This window comes from Scardinius erythrophthalmus (genome assembly GCF_964197995.2).
Source record: "Scardinius erythrophthalmus genome assembly, chromosome: 6".
Classification (NCBI taxonomy): Eukaryota; Metazoa; Chordata; class Actinopteri; order Cypriniformes; family Leuciscidae; genus Scardinius; species Scardinius erythrophthalmus.
The window spans coordinates 43,673,721-43,692,083 of NC_138226.1; the positions used below are offsets into that span (position 1 = coordinate 43,673,721).

Genomic DNA, 18,363 nt, shown 5'->3' on the forward strand with positions numbered 1-18,363 from the left:
TGTAGGGAAATTAAGTAATGTTTCATGTCATTTTTGCCATGCTCCTATTCTATAAACACTGTTGAATTCCTTTTGCTGGTGGGATTCTCTCTGAAATCTGCCCGAGATCCTCCGGCCGTGATTAAAGCATATTCGAAGGCATTGTCTGAAGTCTGTTGGTTATTATTGCTGCGCAGCAAGTTAGGATTAGGGGACTCGGCCGACGTCGATGAGGAGACGCGCTAGAATATAAATATTATTGAACGGGGACGTCGACTGTAGACGAGACCCAGATAAACTAACATCGACTGTAGACGAGACCCAGATAAACTAACGTCGACTGTAGACGTTCGGGGATGTCGTTTGTAGACGAATGAAGTGGGTAACAAAGCTAGTCTATATGTAATAAGCGTTTCAACTACCTTAAAATTTACACAGATGGGTTAAAGAATAAGCAAGGGAGTGTGGGAACCGGTGTATTCATTCCTGAGTTTAAAATATCCATTGCTAAAAGACTTTCTGATTATTTATCAGTTTACACAGCAGAATTAGTGGCAGTTATAATAGGGTTACAATGGGTGAAGAGGTTAAACCGGATAGGGTGGTAATTTGCTCTGATTCAATCGCTGTTATGGGAAGCATCCAGTCGAGGAAAAGTGATAGAGATGATCTTATCACAGAACTCTTTCAAAATTGGTTTAGGATCCATAGATATGATATTGATGTGCAGTTTTGTTGGGTGCCAGCTCATGAGGGACTGAAAGGAAATGAGGGTGCTGACTTGCACAAAAGGAAATTACAATATCAATTACATTAGGAAAAGGAGAAGGGAAAGCCCTGATTAAGAATAAAGGTATGGAGATTTGGCAGGAAAAGTGGGATGAAGATTTGAAAGGAAGGCGATATAATAAAATGCAAAAATCAGTTAAAATAAAGATCTATAAAGAAAAAGGCTGACATGAGAAGATCAAGGCAGACGCTGATTCTCAGGAACGGCCTCTCCGGTGTCAGATGCTCTTGCTATTAGCATTTCCTGCAGACAAAGCTTGTTAACGATTTGTGTTTGACTTTGTTTTCTTTTCTTTTTAAATATTAGTACTTTGTATGTAAACTATTTAACCTGTAGTTAATAAAATATATTTAACTGAAACTAAAAAGTTCACCTGCCAAAAGTCTCAGAGATTGAGCTGAACTGAACACGGAGAGTCTTCTGTGACCTATTTACTGTAAGTGTGAACATTCAAATGCTTATGATTTAGGACAGATTTGACTTTAACCTTACTAAGCTGATAATAATCAAAATTAGATAAAAGGTGTTTAAAAATTGTGCACCATAAAAAAATGCATATGCATATCTATATATACATACATACACATGAATACACAAGGCACATATAAGAAATAATGAGAAAATAATGTTTTTATTGAGTTTAACAGGGAATATTATATCATCTTCAAGCTCAGCACTTACTCAACCATAATCTGAACATGTTATTTCACTGACAGAAGCTCAGCTGTAGTATTAATGTAATAAAGAGAAAGTACGAGATTCTATAACATCTCAGCTCAAAGCATTATGGGTAGAATCTCTCTACAACCTATCCTGATTCATCAACACAGTTTCACTGATGATCGGACACCAACCCTAAACCCAGGATAGAGCGGTTGAGTGAATGTGGTCTGGACTGTGTGGATGAGGCTCATCATGTCAGAGACGCTGTAGAAGGACAGAGTTCCTGCACTGTGATCCACACACACTCCTATTCTACTGTGATCCACACACACTCCTGTTCTACAGTGATCCACACACACTCCTGTTCTACTGTGATCCACACACACTCCTGTTCTACTGTGATCCACACACACTCCTGTTCTACGGCTGATGGGCTTCACAGGGAGTTTAGTCTCTATGTTATTGTGCCAGAATGAGTAACTGGAGGAAGAGCAGATCAAACTCCAGGACTGATCATTATATCCAAACACACACTCATTACCCGATCCCTTCCTGCTGATGCTCTTATATGACACTGATATAAACACACGTTTACCACTCCACTCAATCTCCCAGTAACAGTGTCCACTCACACTCTCTCTACACAACACCTGCTGATACACATCAAATCTGTCTGGATGATCAGGATACGACTGAATCTTTGAGAAAGTGCCAGTAATCACTCTGTTCCTCTCAGACAGACAGAGGAGTTTATTCACTGTGTTCAGATCCAGATTGAGCTGATGGGAATCTGATGGAGATAAAACACATCAGAATCAGGAATCTGTCTGATCTTTTCATGTATCTGAACTCTTCATGTTCAATATATCATCAGTGTCTCAGTGCAGTTTACCAGATATCCTGAGCAAATCATCATTTACATGATCAACTCTAAAACTCTTCTGTCATGTTTTCTTTCACTTCTCCAGGAAGAACATGAACACACTCAGTGAGTTTTTCTGCTTGTTTTCTCAGTGACTTACATTGTAGGAAGTCGTTCCTGGTCCTGGGAACAATGTTGGAGAAAGTGACTGTGGAAATCAACAGACATGAAGAGTGTGATTATCATGTCAAGAGAAAATGATCCCTGCATCCGTTCCTAAGACATTTCTAATATGATCTTCTAATCTGAGATGATGGAGGATAATTTCTGAGAGCAGAATCTCCAGGACTTTACCTCTGTCAGAGATCTTCTTCAGCTCCTCTTTGCAGAAATCCTCCAGTTTGACTCTCAGCTGACGGACAGATTCTCTCACGCCATCAAAAGAGGAGAGAGAACTGAAGAGATTGTCATTTACGTCTGTAGATTCAGGAGGAGCTGAGAGAGACTGGAAACTCTAGAGAAAACAGAAATCAAAGCTCATCACCTCCACACTTCATCAATAACCTGCTCTACTGTCAGATTTGTGCGGCTCTTGTTGATCTTTAGTAACTCTCCTCAATCCAGCACTTTCACAGCATCAGCTTCATTCTTCTCATATTCATTATGTGACATTAGAGACACAAGTTCTAGCGTTTGCCTTTTACACTAAATGTGAACTTTCAAGGAAATCAATTTAAGCTCAATATTAGCTTGAGAAATACATGATTTTAATTAGAAATACTGCGATCATAAATCCAAATTTAGTGAATTTTGAAATTATATATTTAAAAAATAAATTGGCAGAATAAACCAAATACTAAAAAAAAAATCCAGAAAACACGAAATTGATTCATTTAGATGTGGAAATAAAATCGAGAGGTCAGTATAAACCAACATCTCTCTCATATTAAATATTTTAAATAATCATATTATTATCCTGATCAAATGCATCAATCTCTATCTTAGCTGTATTATATCATGTAAATTGGACTCTAAAAAGTTAAATTACATTCTTTAATGGGAATGTCATTAAAGCCTTTGTTTTATTCACAGAATTAAAGGGCGAACTTTGCGAAATTCATATTTGTGTTATGAAAAGACATTAATATGTGATATTTTTGGCTTTGTTAATTGAATTTACTATGAAACGTGAAGTACTAAACAATACTTTAATAAATGCTTGGATTTAGGGTAATATAACTTTTAATAAAGCACTTTAAGTTTTCTTGAGAAAATAATAGGCTACTGTTTATTATTGAAAGTGAAGAAACAATACTGTTGTATTAATAAATGCAATAATATAACATTTCTCATTTTATTCTAAACATTGTCCATTTATTTTTCGTTGAATACATCGTGTGTCTAGAGATTGGCTTTATTTAAAAGCACACTGAATTAATGTTGACATGGAGTGAATACAGAGCGAGGTTTTTTATTAGTGATCGGGCGGCGAGAGATGAGGAGAGAGAAATGATCAACTAGAAATCTCTATAGAAAATAAACTGGACAATCAATTTACTATAAATGAGTTTAGATTTGGATACTGTGCACTGGAACCTGTCAAACTTTCATTGCTAACAAACTACGCTGAACCACCGAACGCTAATGTTGTTCCTACAACCAATATGAGAGCAGATAAAAAGAATGAATGTACATCAGTTGGGAATCATTTCAATGTTAAGAAACAACTTATTAATATAAAGCCGCGTTTCCACCGAAATTACCTGGAACAATTTTTCCCAGGAACCTTTTTCCCCCAGACCTGTTGCTGTCTGTGTTTCCATCGCGATCTAAAGTACCATGAAGATTAGGAAAATAGTCTGGTGACGTAGGACTGTGCGCTACTTTACAGTTCCCGCTGGATTTAATCCTCTGTATTTTAAGCTTAATAAAGCCTGAACCTCGTCGTCGGTCCATCGGTCGTATTTGTGCCTCCTTATTATATATATGGACATTTTTGTCCTTTTCAGTGCTATTGTGGCTGCGGTGTGACAAGCAATGAATGACGCGTCTCCATGGGAGCCATAAAGTGATAGCCTAGCTACTACTTTTAAACTTACGTGTAAAAAGGTTCAGCAAGGCTTACATTTAAATGTGTCTTTGTTTTGTTTTGAGTGTATGGTCAATAAATAAAGGAATTAAAAAGATGGGCACAAAACCTGTTTGTCGCGCCCCATTTGTCATGTCTCTATTCCCCCCCAGCAGTGGGCCGCGCACGCGCCCGCGCCTCACACTTTGAGAAACGCACCTCCGTTTGGTCAGGATTTTTCCTCTTTTTGGCTGGTGTCGACCATAGACTGTAAAAAATGGTGTCGACCAACAATGAAAAATCGTTGTCTGGCTGCCTTTCAGTGTCCTTTTTCATCTTTCCATCCGTTAGCATGCACCGTCAGCTTTCTCCAACCATTCATCCCAGCGACTGCGCAATATAGTGAACAAACTTGGTAGAGAAAGCGGGTTGGGTAATACCAAGTAGTCGGCGGTGCGGTGGGCGGGAAGTACATTACAGATTATTTAAAATATGATACTATCTTTCTTGCTGGCAAATGAAATAAAGAAAACGAACAAAAGTATTCATTCGGAATATTTCATATTTATTTTAATATGTGGGGGGGGGGGGTTATATTAGCTGGATCAGATTTTCGGGGGGGTCATAACCCCCGTAACCCCCGTGCAAATTACGCGCATGATGGGCCCTATTTTAATGATCTAAGCTCATGGTCTAAAGCGCACGGCGCAAGTGCACTTAGTGCACTCTGAATCCACTTTTCCTAGTTTAACGACGGGAAAAATGGTCGGCGCTCCCGGCGCATGGTCTAAAATTACTCTTAATGAGTAATGGGTGTGTTTTGGGTGTAACGTGCAATAAACCAATCAGTCTCATTTCCCATTCCCTTTAAAAGCCAGTCGCGTTCGTGCCGTGGCGGATTCACTATTTACATGGAGGAATTTGCAAGCAGAAAAACTGAACGCTTCTCTAGCGAGGAAACGGATCTGCTCATGAGCGAAGTTAAAGCGCGCAAGTAAACCATCTACGGGACAGAGTGTTCGCGCTTTGTGGACACGCCTATAGGTGCATATTAGTAATGCACTCTTTAAATAACAAAAAATATATTGTCCTGTTCTTCTGGATCTCTGTTACCTGCAGGAAATGTATGTGATCCTGTGTGTGTGAAAGCTGCTCCAGCTCAGCATCTCTCCTCCTCAGATCATTGATCTCCTGCTCCAGTCGCTCCAGTCGTTCTTCAGCTCGACTCACTGCAGTCTTTTCCTGATCTCTGATCCGCTGTGTCGCCTCAGAGCGGCTTCTCTCAATGGAGCGGATGAGCTCAGTGAAGATCCTCTCACTGTCCTCCACTGCTGTGTGTGCAGAGCGCTGTTAGGACACACATCACAATCACACAGTGAGCTTCAGTGAGTCCTGACTGAGACTTCTCAAACTTCTCTTCTTCTCCAGACTCACCTTATGAGACTCTACAGCCTCTCTCAGCTGCTGAAGATCTTTCTCTCTCTGCTGGATCCTCTGCTGGAACGACCTCTGCGTCTCCTTCAGCTGCTTCTGCAGCACAAACCAATAACACAGATGGCACTTTATAATGTCACTATATCATCATGTGAACAGTTTTTTGAAAAAAAGTTTGCGTTGATAAATGTTTACGATTTTCACCATATTTTCTAAGATAATATGAAAATATGAAAGTCCACTTGCAGCTTCTCTTCACTTCTGTGACGTCTGCAGTGTGAATGATGTTTCCTGATTTTTTTTTCATTTATTTCTTTATTTGAAAGGGGACAGTGTACATTAATCAACATTAAAACAATGTAAATGTACCCGAGTTAGCTCAAAAGTGCTAATTTTCATCGGTTGTCCCCCAAATCATAATCAAATCATATGGTGCCAGTATAAATAGTGTCAACATTATTTCATCAGTGTGTAGTTTCATACCTGTTTCTCTGTCCTGTGTACTGCAGCTGATACAGTGTCGTGGTTTTTATGTTCGTCCATCGTACACAGCACACATATAAACTTCTGGTCAGTGCGACAGAAAACCTCAAGGAGTTTATCATGTGTTTGGCAGATCATCTCCTGCAGTCGTCCAGTGGCATCCATCAAATTGTGTCTCTTTCCTTTAAACAAACTCTCATGTTGTTCAAGGTGACTTTGACAGTAAGACTCCAGACACACCAGACAGGACTTGACGGCTTTGTGTTTTCTTCCAGTACAGACGTCACACTGCACATCTCCAGCTCCAGCGTAACAGTCAGCAGGAAGTTTAGTCTTCTTCAGTTTCTCCACCAGTTCAGCCAGCATGGTGTTTTTAGCTAAAGCAGGTCTTGGACTGAAGGTCTGTCTGCACTGAGGGCAGCTGTAGACTCTCATCTGATCCTCCTGATCCCAGAAGCCTGTAATACAGATCTTACAGTAACTGTGTCCACAGGAAGTGGTCACTGGATCCTTCAGGAGATCCAGACACACTGGACACATGAACTCATCCTGAGAAAATTTGGCTTCTGCCATTTTACTGCACGAATACTGAGACACAAACACACAACAGCTCAACTGCACTTCAATCTTTCTTTCTCAAACTCTTCCTGCTTCCTGGTTCTGTGTTTGAGTGACGTGTGCAAAACAGGTTTATCAAGTCTACAAACCCTCATAAAGCCTCATTCCTGCTGAGTTCAGATTCTACAACAGTAAATGCAAAAACATTCACTGTAAACCCTAATGCTCAAAATAATGAATTGGTTTGAGAAGGGTAAATTTAAATTAAACAAATTAGTTATCTTTTATGATTATTTAGAAAAGAAAGCTTTAGCGTAAGTTCTGCTGGGAAGACTCAATTGTTACGTCACTTATTACTTTCTCATCTAACCAATCATGTTCTAATACTTGTTGTATAAAAGATCAGTACTTACACATGTCTGAGTTCGCAGATGCTGACGCTTTCATTTCCCTCCATCCTTCCCACCACCACCAGGATGGTCCCTTCCCATACCTCCAGGGGGTCGGCTGCGCTCCGCCTTCGTCTTCAGGCAGGAAATGCAGAGTCCGTACCCTCGGGTTGCAAGCTACAGACGGGGCCTACGCCAAAGAACTTTATAGCATATATTGCTTGCTGGGCTGGTAGTAAATGTATAATTGTTACAGTATTTATTCTCCAGAGTCTTCCTGGTAGATCTTTTTCTTCTAAAGTTCACAAAACTGACACATTGAAAGTAATCTGAATTGTTTAATTGTTTTCAGTTTTATGAAATTGTTTCTTGAAATTTAGACAAACTTATATTTAACTGAAACTGGGCTGGGATTTCTATTTCTCAGCATGCTTTGTAAATGCTAAAATTAAGTGTTATATAATACTGTTTGTACAAGATTAATGTTAAGTGGGAGATATAGCTATGTTTTAGGGGGTTTCCATCATGGTGATGAGTAGAGCGTGAGTTTGGTTCGAGAACAGTATATCTTATATGTTCAATATTGTCATAGTCCAATTCTGAGTAAAATGTTACGCAATGTTGGGGTGTGGGGGGGCCTGAGATCTTGACTTTGCTTGGGGCCCACAAAATGGTACACCCAACCCTGACTGGAGATCACGTCGGGGTCACCACTTTGTAAGGAGGTCTTTACACTATTATACAACTGCATGACCAATAACACCTTCTGTAACTATAAATACAGTATGTCTTGTCATGTTACTGAGGATGATACTGATACATCCTTTTCAAATTTTTTGGCTTTCAGATTGTCACCCACACATTGACAACATCCTGTGGGTGAGCGGATCATCCTACACAATAGAAGCAGTTTCGAACTCTCTTTCCGTCCCCACTGCCCTTCCAGAATCTTGTCCTGTCATGGCCTCCACCCTTTCAGAGTTTCGTCACGTCATGTCTGCCGAGCCTGAGCTTCTTCACATCATGTCTGCCGAGCCTGAGCTTCTTCACATCATGTCTGCCGAGCCTGAGCTTCTTCACACCATGTCAGCCACCGTTCCAGAATCTTGTTCCGTCGAGGCCGCCGCTCTCCGCCACGCCGAAAAACAGCGTATAGACTAGCCTCCAGTGTTGCCACAGTTACTTTGAAAAAGTAATCTGATTACTGATTACTCCTTTAAAAAGTAACTTAGTTACTTTACAGATTACTTGATTTTAAAAGTAACTAAGTCAGATTACAAGTTACTTTATTAGTTACATTCAGCAGTTGCCGACAACACCCCCGCCACCTCAACATAAAAATGACAACCGGTTTTGCCAACACTCACTTTATTGGAAGTGCATTTTTAACAGTAACGTCAACAATGTATCTCCTGACATTTTAAGTTGAACTTAAAAACTATTTCCTGAAAAAATACATGTTTTTACAAAATATAAAAAAAGACTTTAATTTAACTGTTAACACTGTAATGGCAAAACTTACTATTTATCATCTACATTGTTTATAAATGTAACTATTAAATTCTTTTTAACATGTTTTATGAACCTTCAACCTGTTGTTCACAGCATTAGAGCAGCAAGGAGTGGTTTTACAAAACAAAACAAGTGTATAACACCATATGTAGGCTGATATCATGTCTACTTTTGTTACTTTGGCCTAATCTTACCTTGTAATCCCATGTTATGAGTGAAACAGTGGAGTGGGGCGAATAAACCAGTGGTTGTACCTCATTAACAGAAGCTTCTCAAACCTTTTGTCAGAAAGTCTATTTCTTCTAGGAGTGAGCACCAAACCTCCCAGACTGAAAAGCCGCTCCACAGGAGCACTTAATGGGGTTGGAGTGTTATACTTCAAGAAAATGTTGTTTGTGTTTGAAAACTGATGCAGAATCTAAAGGTCATAGGCTGACCTCAGGTAGTCCATGACTTAATTTTCTGCAGAATAGGTCTCCTCTGGCTCTGCCTCAAAAGTGAAAAAGTCCATCTCACCTTGGCTGGCAGATGTGGTGGGCACACTGGCAGGGCTCTGTGCTGCAGGAGCAGTTGTACGGCGGCACTCGGCTGTCAGAAGCTCTTTTCTGCATCTCTCAGCCATCTGAGTTTGAATTTTGGACAACTGACAGCTGCAAGAAGGGCATCTTTGTCGTCCAGCACACCGGCAAAACGAGTCGGGATAGCCTGAAAAATATAATTGATATGTTTATGCCTACAAGGCCTACTATTTATTAGGTCATTGAATTACTTACAAACCATGCCTAATGTGGGATCAATATTATGGATATTATTTTGTTTTAGGTTACTTACTGACATTTGTTTTTTTTATCCTCTTTTGCAATGATAATGACTATTCTGTTCCATGTTCATCAATAGTGTGATGCAAGAAATTTTAACAAGCTTAAAAGGTGGAGCATACCTGCACTATGGCATCTGGAAGGCCTGCAGTCATCCTGGAGAGGCCATGTTTCACATCCAGGGTCTTCTGCATCAGAACTTCAAGTGTGGGTAGTAAAGTCCCATAAGGACAGTCACCTTGTAAAATGTCCAGTGCTGCAGTCAGAGGCTTCATGGCGGTGCAGTACTCATGCAGGAACTGCTACTCTTTGTCTTTGAAGCACTTAACTCCCAGCTTGGTGCACAGAGTATTCAGCTAACTCATGGGGATTTCTGCTAGCCTGGGAAAATCCAGACAACTTCCGGCAAATTCAGATTTGCTCGAGAAGTAGTCTGGCAAAGAGCTCATTCAAGCCCATTTCCATAGCCTAGAAATCGCGGCACCAATCAGAAACGTTAAGGCGGGCTTTACACAATGACGATCGCTCTGATTGGTTTTAGGTCTATCCGCGCCCAGAGGCATTTGAGCGATGTCCGTTCAACTTTTAAATGCATTATTATATTCAAATTGCAAACACATGAGGACAGTCTCCATGAAAGACCCACTGGCAGATGAACGTGCTACTACATTTCTCTCCGAAACGGTAGGAAATTAAATTAGATTTAATAGAGGATTTTAACTGTGACACGATGATTGACAGGGCAGTTTAAGTGACAGGATGCACGCGACAGATCCGTCCGATAAAGATGACAAAGTAGTATGTCCCAAAGCTTGCCTACTTTTTTGCTACACATTCAAAAGTAAATACCTTTTCTTCACAAAAAGAGTACATACTTTTATGGCGTAGTGTAACTTAGGCGAATTAGGACGCAGCTGCATATGGCTTTACACGATGACGATCGCTCTGATTGGTTTTAGGTCTATCCAACTGCGCCCAGACAGAGGCATTTGAGCGACGTCCGTTGGTGACGCCCCTTTGGAAATGATTTGTCTATGGAGCTTTGCCAGACCATAACTCAGTTACTACTTAGAATGGTCTGGTTTTAACCAGGCTAGATTTATGCAATTCTCTTTACAGCATCAAAAAATGAATTCCATCTTGTGGATGTTGGTACCAGGAGCTTTCTTTTGCTGACTTCCTCCACTGTTTCTGATGCAAGGGTAGATCTACTTGATTTTGTCCAAAGAGCTGTGCATTTTGCTGTGCTGCTCCTGTACACAGCCTTGCTCTCTGCATTGGAAATTAAATATTTCTCCACATCATTTGTGGAAATGAGGTTGATGGTGTGTGAAGCACACGTGTGGTGCGGGGGAAGAGACAGCTGGCAATCACTTTCATCCTCAGCTGAGAGGATTTCTGACAGATCTAAAAAAAGTGACATCCTCATCTATGGGGGTGGTCTCTCCCTCCTCCGTCTCATCATCGGACACTGTGACAGGCTGATAAGCATTAAACGCCTTGACAAAGTTGGATCCATTATCAGTCACTGTTGCAACTACTTTGTTGAGTAGTCCATATGAAGAGTGAATGTTTTCGATTTCTGTACCAATAACATCATACGTGTGTCTACCGCGAATCCTCCTACATGCCAATGCAGCCTTGTTGCGCTCTAATGTGGATCTACTGATCCAGTGGAGCGTTACTCCCATATAACTTCTGTTGTTAGCAGTCCAAATATCCGCGGTAGTTGACACAAAGTTGACCTCATTCAGCGCGGCCTTCAGATTTCTCTCCATCACTGCATACTCTTCCATGTAAGAAGAAAAAGCTGTTCTGTGAGGCAGCGCGGCATTGACAGTAGTAGGGATCTTGTTTATTATGCCACGAAACGAGGGCGAGTAAACCGTGTTTAATGGCAGCATTTCCTCTACAACAAACTGCCCAACCAACTTCTTCAACTCTCCCCCACTTACTGGTTTTGCACCGAAGTCCAGCTTTTGTTGTTTGGGTGGTGCGGGACCTCCTGCTCTCTGCTTCACATCACCTGGCGGGACTTGCTCTGTAAGTTTGACTGTGCAGTGCTGCGACTCCAAATGTTTTTTTCAAATTTGACGTAGTGTTTCTGTAGCTAGAAAGCATTTTGTCGCCAGCACAGAGTGTACAACGAACCTTAATGTTGCCATCTTTAGCTGACACAAACTCGAAATAGTGACTGTATTTCCAGCTAAAAAACGCACATCTCTCTCCTCCCTCCATTATTGTTACGTTTGTCTCGCTGCGTGGTACGCATTACACGTGAGGTGAACCTCATGCTAAAAACATGACTTGTCGCATACGTGACTTCACTCCCCGAGACACAAGAAGAAATAAATATATATTTTACTAAGGAAAATGACAAGAATAGTAACACACAGTGACGGTAACATGGCTTACTTGGAACTCTTTCTGGCGATCACTCTACTCTCTCTACTCCTGTCAAACGCCGAGCCATTCAGAATAACCTATGGCAGACATCAACTACTTCAGCTGGGCCTAACAACACAGCTACAGTGGACACCTCCAATGGATATTCCCTTGGAATCCCTACGTCCAACTGAACAGCGACTTGTCAGGACAAAGAGGAAGCGTGGCTTGAGAGGAGGAATTAAACGCTGCATTCGTGCAAGAGGATCTAATGTGAGATCGCTAAGGAACAAATTAGATGAACTCAATGCCTTGATAGAGAACAACAAGCTACGGGGAAATCGATTGGTGGAAGACTATGCATGTATATTAACACCAAGTGGTGTAGACACCATATCATTAGACACACCATCAATTCCCCAAATCTAGAACTCTTATCAGTTTCCCTAAGACCTATATATTTACCACGAGAGTTTGGGCAACTATTTGTATGTCTAGTGTATATTCCCCCTGACGCAAACTACAAAGCGGCTGCAGATGCGATATATCACCACATACAAGAACTTGAGGCAGTGTCCCCAGACACTCCTAAATTATTCTGGGTGACTTTAATGGCTGCTCTTTGCCATCTGCATTACCTCACTATCAGCAATATGTGAATTGCGCCAGGCGTGGATCAAAAATAATTGATCTATGTTATGGCAACATAAAAAATGCTTACAAAGCAGTCAACAAACCAGCGATAGGTGGTTTAGATCATAACACTGTCTTTTTATTGCCCTCTTATCGACAAAAACTGAAAAGGGAAAAATCAAAAATCGCATCAGTGCGTGTGTGGGACGATGACAGTGTGACAGCTCTGCAGGGCTGTTTTGACTGCACAGAGTGGAGCATTTTTGACTGTGTAGATCTCGACGAGCATACAAATGTTGTCACGTCATATATTAACTTTTGTGTGGATAATGTGATTCCACTCTCTGTCTGAGTCCAGTGAAGAACCTGCTAAAGCTTGAAGAACCTGCCAAAGCTGTGTCTGTCTGAGTAGAGAACGAGGAACTGCTGGTCGATTCCTCCTGGGAGTAATTGCTCACTTCAAAGACTCTTTTAATCAGTTAATAAATATAAACTTTTGAAGCTATTCTGTGTCCTGTTCTGACTTTGTGGGAATACGGTATTGCTCCTCAGGGTGGTACGCAATTTAGGGAGGGGCGGCTGGCGCCCGCCCCCCTGCCTGTGACACACATAAAGTCCTAAAGATATGGGAAAACAGCGGAAATTTTACCACTTCCTAAGAAACCCAAACCAGTTGGAATGAATGATTTTAGACCAGTAGCACTCACTTCTGTTGCTATGAAGTGTTTTGAGCAGATCATTTTAATTAATCTCAAAATACAAACCAAAGCTCACATAGACACATTACAGTTTGCTTATAGGGAGAAAAGGGGTGTGGAAGATGCTGTCACAACCCTTCTGAATGGAATTTACAAACATCTTGAAACACCTGCCTCTCATGTACGCATCCTGTTTGCAGACTTCTCTTCAGCTTTTAATACCATCCAGTCACACATGTTGATAGAGAAGCTGACAAACATGGGTGTAAACCTCAATCTTGTAAAGTGGATTCAGAACTTTTTAACAGGCAGACAACAGTATGTGAGGGCGGGTCACAGCCAGTCTAGAACCATCATATATATATATATATATATATATATATATATATATATATATATATATATATATATATATATATATATATACATACAGGGAACATCATAAAATAAATTTATCAAGAATTAAATTTATCAGTTTACCCAATCTCCGTTTGTATAACGTGTATTAAAATACTTTCAATAAACATAATCTTTTAACTCTTTTTTTCTCAGTCACTATAACATAATTTTCTGATCATTAATCAGTTAAAGCACATCAACTAAACATTTTTATGAACAATACAGAAGTAATGTTTCTCAATCGACATCAATTGGAATTCCTTTTGAAACCCATGAACATACTTCCACAATATCTTACGTTTATATGAAAAGTTCAAACATCTTTTGTCAGAAAACATGAAGCAGCGCCACCTCGGACGGGGAATGAAACGAGACAGAGAGAACAGCCCGGAAACTATCAGCTGTCACTCCTCGTCTAAGCGTCCTGGACACAGTGGTGAACAGGGTAAAACATAAAACACAAAGACCACAAATCTACGTGAGATGAAACCCTTAAATGATCTACTGAATTCGGGAAGCAAGATGGCGCCAGTGTACTCGGCTTGCCGTTTCTCCCATTTGTCTCAGTTTGTTGTACCTTTGGTACCTGTTCATCTGACATCCGTACTGTTTGTATTATACACGGTGTTACACTGGTATCATGTAGTCTCAATATTGACATACAATCATCAAGACTTACTCAACATTCAAAGCAGTATGGGAGATTTCCTCGGATTTTGTCCTGCTCTGCATTCTTGTTTTCAGTCCTCGTTCAACCAACCTGTGGTTGAGTTCGCTCGCCGGCTACCTTGCTGCGTTCCTCCTCTAAGGAAGCGCCGCAGGAAGAGAGGCTGTCGTGGTGGTGCTCGGGTGAGAATCAGACGGGCTATTGTTTCTTCTAGACAACCTATGATGGAGTTTCCCTTGGCTACTATCAGCTTGGAGGGCCTTCATTTGATGTGACAGTCACGGGATTATAGATATGCTTTTCATCTCCCTGTTGTCCCGGACTTCACTCACTCATCTATTTACTCTGCTACTCCGCGTTTACGGATTCGCCGGAGAGGAGTGAACTGTCAGATTTTACATCAATTGGACTTTGTTCACCTGGATTTGGCTTTGTCAATACAGCCTCCTTTGAATATGGCCCTAGTCAACACCAGGTCCATATGCAACAAAACTTTTATTTTAAATTACTTTTTTACCAGACATAACTTGGATATTCTATTTCTGACGGAGACCTGGGCCGGTGTTTGTTGAGTTGTCAGTCTTCGAGGAACTTTGTCCTTCAAACTGTTGCTTTATTAGTACCCCAAGATCTGCTGGTAGGGGTGGTGGTGTTGCTATGGTTTTTAAATAATCACTTAAAAATAAACACTGTTTCTGTCTGGAGCTACTCGTCGTTGAGGCACAGTGTGTAACATTACAGTCTGCCTCCTTTGCGCTATTCTGTGCTCTTATTTACAGGCCACCTAACTTGGCTGGTGTTACGAAACGGCTCCGAGACTCGAAGGTGAAGATCCAAATGCAGTTTATTTACAGAGTAGTCGTACAGGCAGGGTCATCAACAGCGAACAGATCAAAGGAGGAAACACAGAGATTATCCAAATAACAGGCAGAGGTCAGGGCAGGCAGTAATAATCAGAGTCCAATAAACAATCCGAGTCAGGCCAGGCAGAGAAACGATCAGGAAACGGTGAAACAGTCCAATGTCAGTAAAACAAGAATCAAACACGGGTAAATAATGCTCAGAAATGTAGTAACAGTAAAACAAGACTTCGCTCTGAGTGAATGTGAAAACCAGGTATTTATGGTGTGAGTGAAAGAAGATGATAAGACACAGGTGAATAAGATGATGAGTGCTGATGAGCCCGGGCAGTGAGTGATGGGAAATGTGGTTGATGAGGAAGTGATCCTAGTCTATTGTGGAGCGCCCTCTGGTGGCTCTCGAGGGCACTCCAGCTGGTTTTCGTTACATAGCCCCTCCCCAAAGAGCGGCTTCCAGACGCTCCAAAACTGTCCAGGTGGGAGGTGGCCCGGAGGCGGATCCGGGGGCGGGATGGAGGGCCAGGTCCGTGGAGCGGAAGAGGACCTTGAGACTGCGGTAATACGGGAGGCCAGGACGGAGCAGGCAGTGCAGGCGACCAGGGCGGAGCAGGCAGTGCAGGCGACCAGGGCGGAGCAGGCAGTGCAGGCGGCCAGGAAGGAGACGACCCTTCAGGCGGCCAGGGAGGAGACGACCCTTCAGGCGGCCAGGGAGGAGACGACCCTTCAGGCGGCCAGGAAGGAGACGACCCTTCAGGCGGCCAGGGAGGAGACGACCCTTCAGGCGGCCAGGGAGGAGACGACCCTTCAGGCGGCCAGGGAGGCGATGACCCTTCAGGCGGCCAGGGAGGCGACCATGGCACAGGAACAGACACCGGCTCAGGAACAGGAACAGACACAGGGACAGGAACATACTCCGGCTCAGGGACAGGAACAGACACCGGCTCAGCGGCGGCCATCTTGTCCGAAGACACTGGCTCGGCGGAGACCATCTTGTCCTGAGACACTGGCTCGGCGGCAACCATCTTGTCCTGATACACTGGCTCGGCGGAGACCATCTTGTCCTGAGACACTGGCTCGGCGGTGGCCATCTTGTCCGAAGACACAGGCGTGGTTTCGGCCATCTTGTCCAAAGACACAGGCGTGGAGTCGGCCATCTTGTCCGAAGACACAGGCGTGGAGTCGGCCATCTTGTCCAAAGACACAGGCGTGGAGTCGGCCATCTTGTCCGAAGACACAGGCGTGGAGTCGGCCATCTTGTCCAAAGACACAGGCGCAGAAAGAGAAAGAGGAACAGATTCAGGCTCAGGATCAGATTCAGGCTCAGGAACAGATTCAGTCTTGGTGGGACGAGACTCTTGGCGGGCGGACGTGACGTGAAGCTCAGTCTCTGGATCGGCTGACGTGACGTGAAGCTCAGTCTCTGGATCGGCAGAAGTGACGTGAAGCTCAGTCTCTGGATCGGCAGAAGTGACATGAAGCTCAGTCTCTGGATCGGCAGAAGTGACGTGAAGCTCAGTCTCTGGGTCGGCAGAAGTGACGTGAAGCTCAGTCTCTGGATCGGCAGAAGTGACGTGAAGCTCAGTCTCTGGATCGGCAGAAGTGAGGTGAAACTCAGTCTCTGGATCAGGATCAGCGCGCTCTGAGCTTGACGGGACCAGCGGCAGCGAGGGCTTTGAGCTGGACAGGACCAGCGGCGAAGAGGACTCTGAGCTGGTTAGGACCAGCGATGAAGAGGGCTTTGAGCTGGACAGGACCAGCGATGAAGAGGGCTCTGAACTGGGCGGAACCAGCGGCGAAGAGGGCTCTGGGTGACGAGGCAATTAAGTTGTGTTACCGGCTGGGGGTTAAGGAGGTCGACCCGAGGGAGCTCCCCGATCTCTCCGGTCTGGATTGATCAGGCAGCGAGAGGAACAAACCCCCAGGTGTACTGGAACAGATCAAGGCTATCCAGGGCCAAGGCCGCGATCTGTCCAGCGAACTCCCTGCTCATGCTGGGAAGATCAGGCGAGATCCGTACTGCTGGATTCCTGGAGGTCATAGCTGCTGGATCTGGGTGGGGCGAAGTCTTCTGTTACGAAATGGCTCCGAGACTCGAAGGTGAAGATCCAAATGCAGTTTATTTACAGAGTAGTCGTACAGGCAGGGTCATCAACAGCGAACAGATCAAAGGAGGAAACACAGAGAATATCCAAATAACAGGCAGAGGTCAGGGCAGGCAGCAATAATCAGAGTCCAATAAACAATAAGAGTCAGGCCAGGCAGAGAAACGATCAGGAAACGGTGAAACAGTCCAAGGTCAGCAAAACAAGAATCAAACACGGGTAAATAACGCTCAGAAATGTAGTAACAGTAAAACAAGACTTCGCTCTGAGTGAATGTGAAAACCAGGTATTTATGGTGTGAGTGAAACAAGATGATAAGACACAGGTGAATGAGATGATGAGTGCTGATGAGTCCGGGCAGTGAGTTATGGGAAATGTAGTTTATGAGGAAGTGATCCTAGTCTATTGTGGAGCGCCCTCTGGTGGCTCTCGAGGGCACTCCAGCTGGTTATCGTTACAGCTGGGGCTGTTGTAAATGATTTTTCAGATTTTTTTACTTCTGTTGTTCCGTTGTATGAACATATGTTACTATTGGGTGATTTTAATGTACATGTCTGCTGCCCTGGGCGTCCCGTGGTTGCTGAGTTTTGTAATGTCCTGGACTCATTTGGTTTTACTCAACATATGAATCAACCAACACATGTCCTAGGTTATACTTATCTTATGATCTAACTTATGATCTTATTATGTCATATGGGACCCCTGTAGATAATGTATGTATTGAAAATCCTTCTTTTTCAATTATCTTGAATGCTGAGTCCTCCATTGGGCCTGATGATTTAATTTCTCTTTTTTATGCATCCTGTTCTGATATTTTAGATTATATTGTCCCTTTTAAAATAAAACAACCAAATCAAAAATTGTACTATTGGCTGGATAATGACACTCGCTGTCTCAGACAGGCGTGTCGCAAAGTGGAGAGGAGATGGAAGCATGATCGTTTAACTGTATCTTTTGAGATTTTTAAAGAGTGTTTGGTTAAGTTTCAGAGTGCTGCAAAGTCAGCTAGATCAAAATATTTCTCGGATTTAATTGCTAAACACTGTCATAGACCTAAGATTTT

The 18,363-nt window shown here is 42.7% G+C and overlaps 1 protein-coding gene across 1 annotated transcript; it reads right to left on the bottom strand.

The window, feature by feature from the left end:
* Positions 1-1,590: 1,590 nt before the first annotated feature.
* LOC308692361 (tripartite motif-containing protein 16-like) lies at positions 1,591-6,905 on the bottom strand (the record flags this gene model as incomplete). The annotated part of the gene is made up of 7 exons (XM_081368297.1): positions 6,280-6,905; positions 5,797-5,892; positions 5,476-5,709; positions 2,649-2,808; positions 2,455-2,502; positions 1,844-2,222; positions 1,591-1,744 (listed from the first exon to the last, which is right to left on the bottom strand). The coding sequence occupies exons 1-7, from the start codon at positions 6,850-6,852 to the stop codon at positions 1,591-1,593; spliced, it is 1,644 nt and encodes a 547-aa protein (XP_081224423.1). The 5' UTR covers positions 6,853-6,905.
* Positions 6,906-18,363: the final 11,458 nt, after the last annotated feature.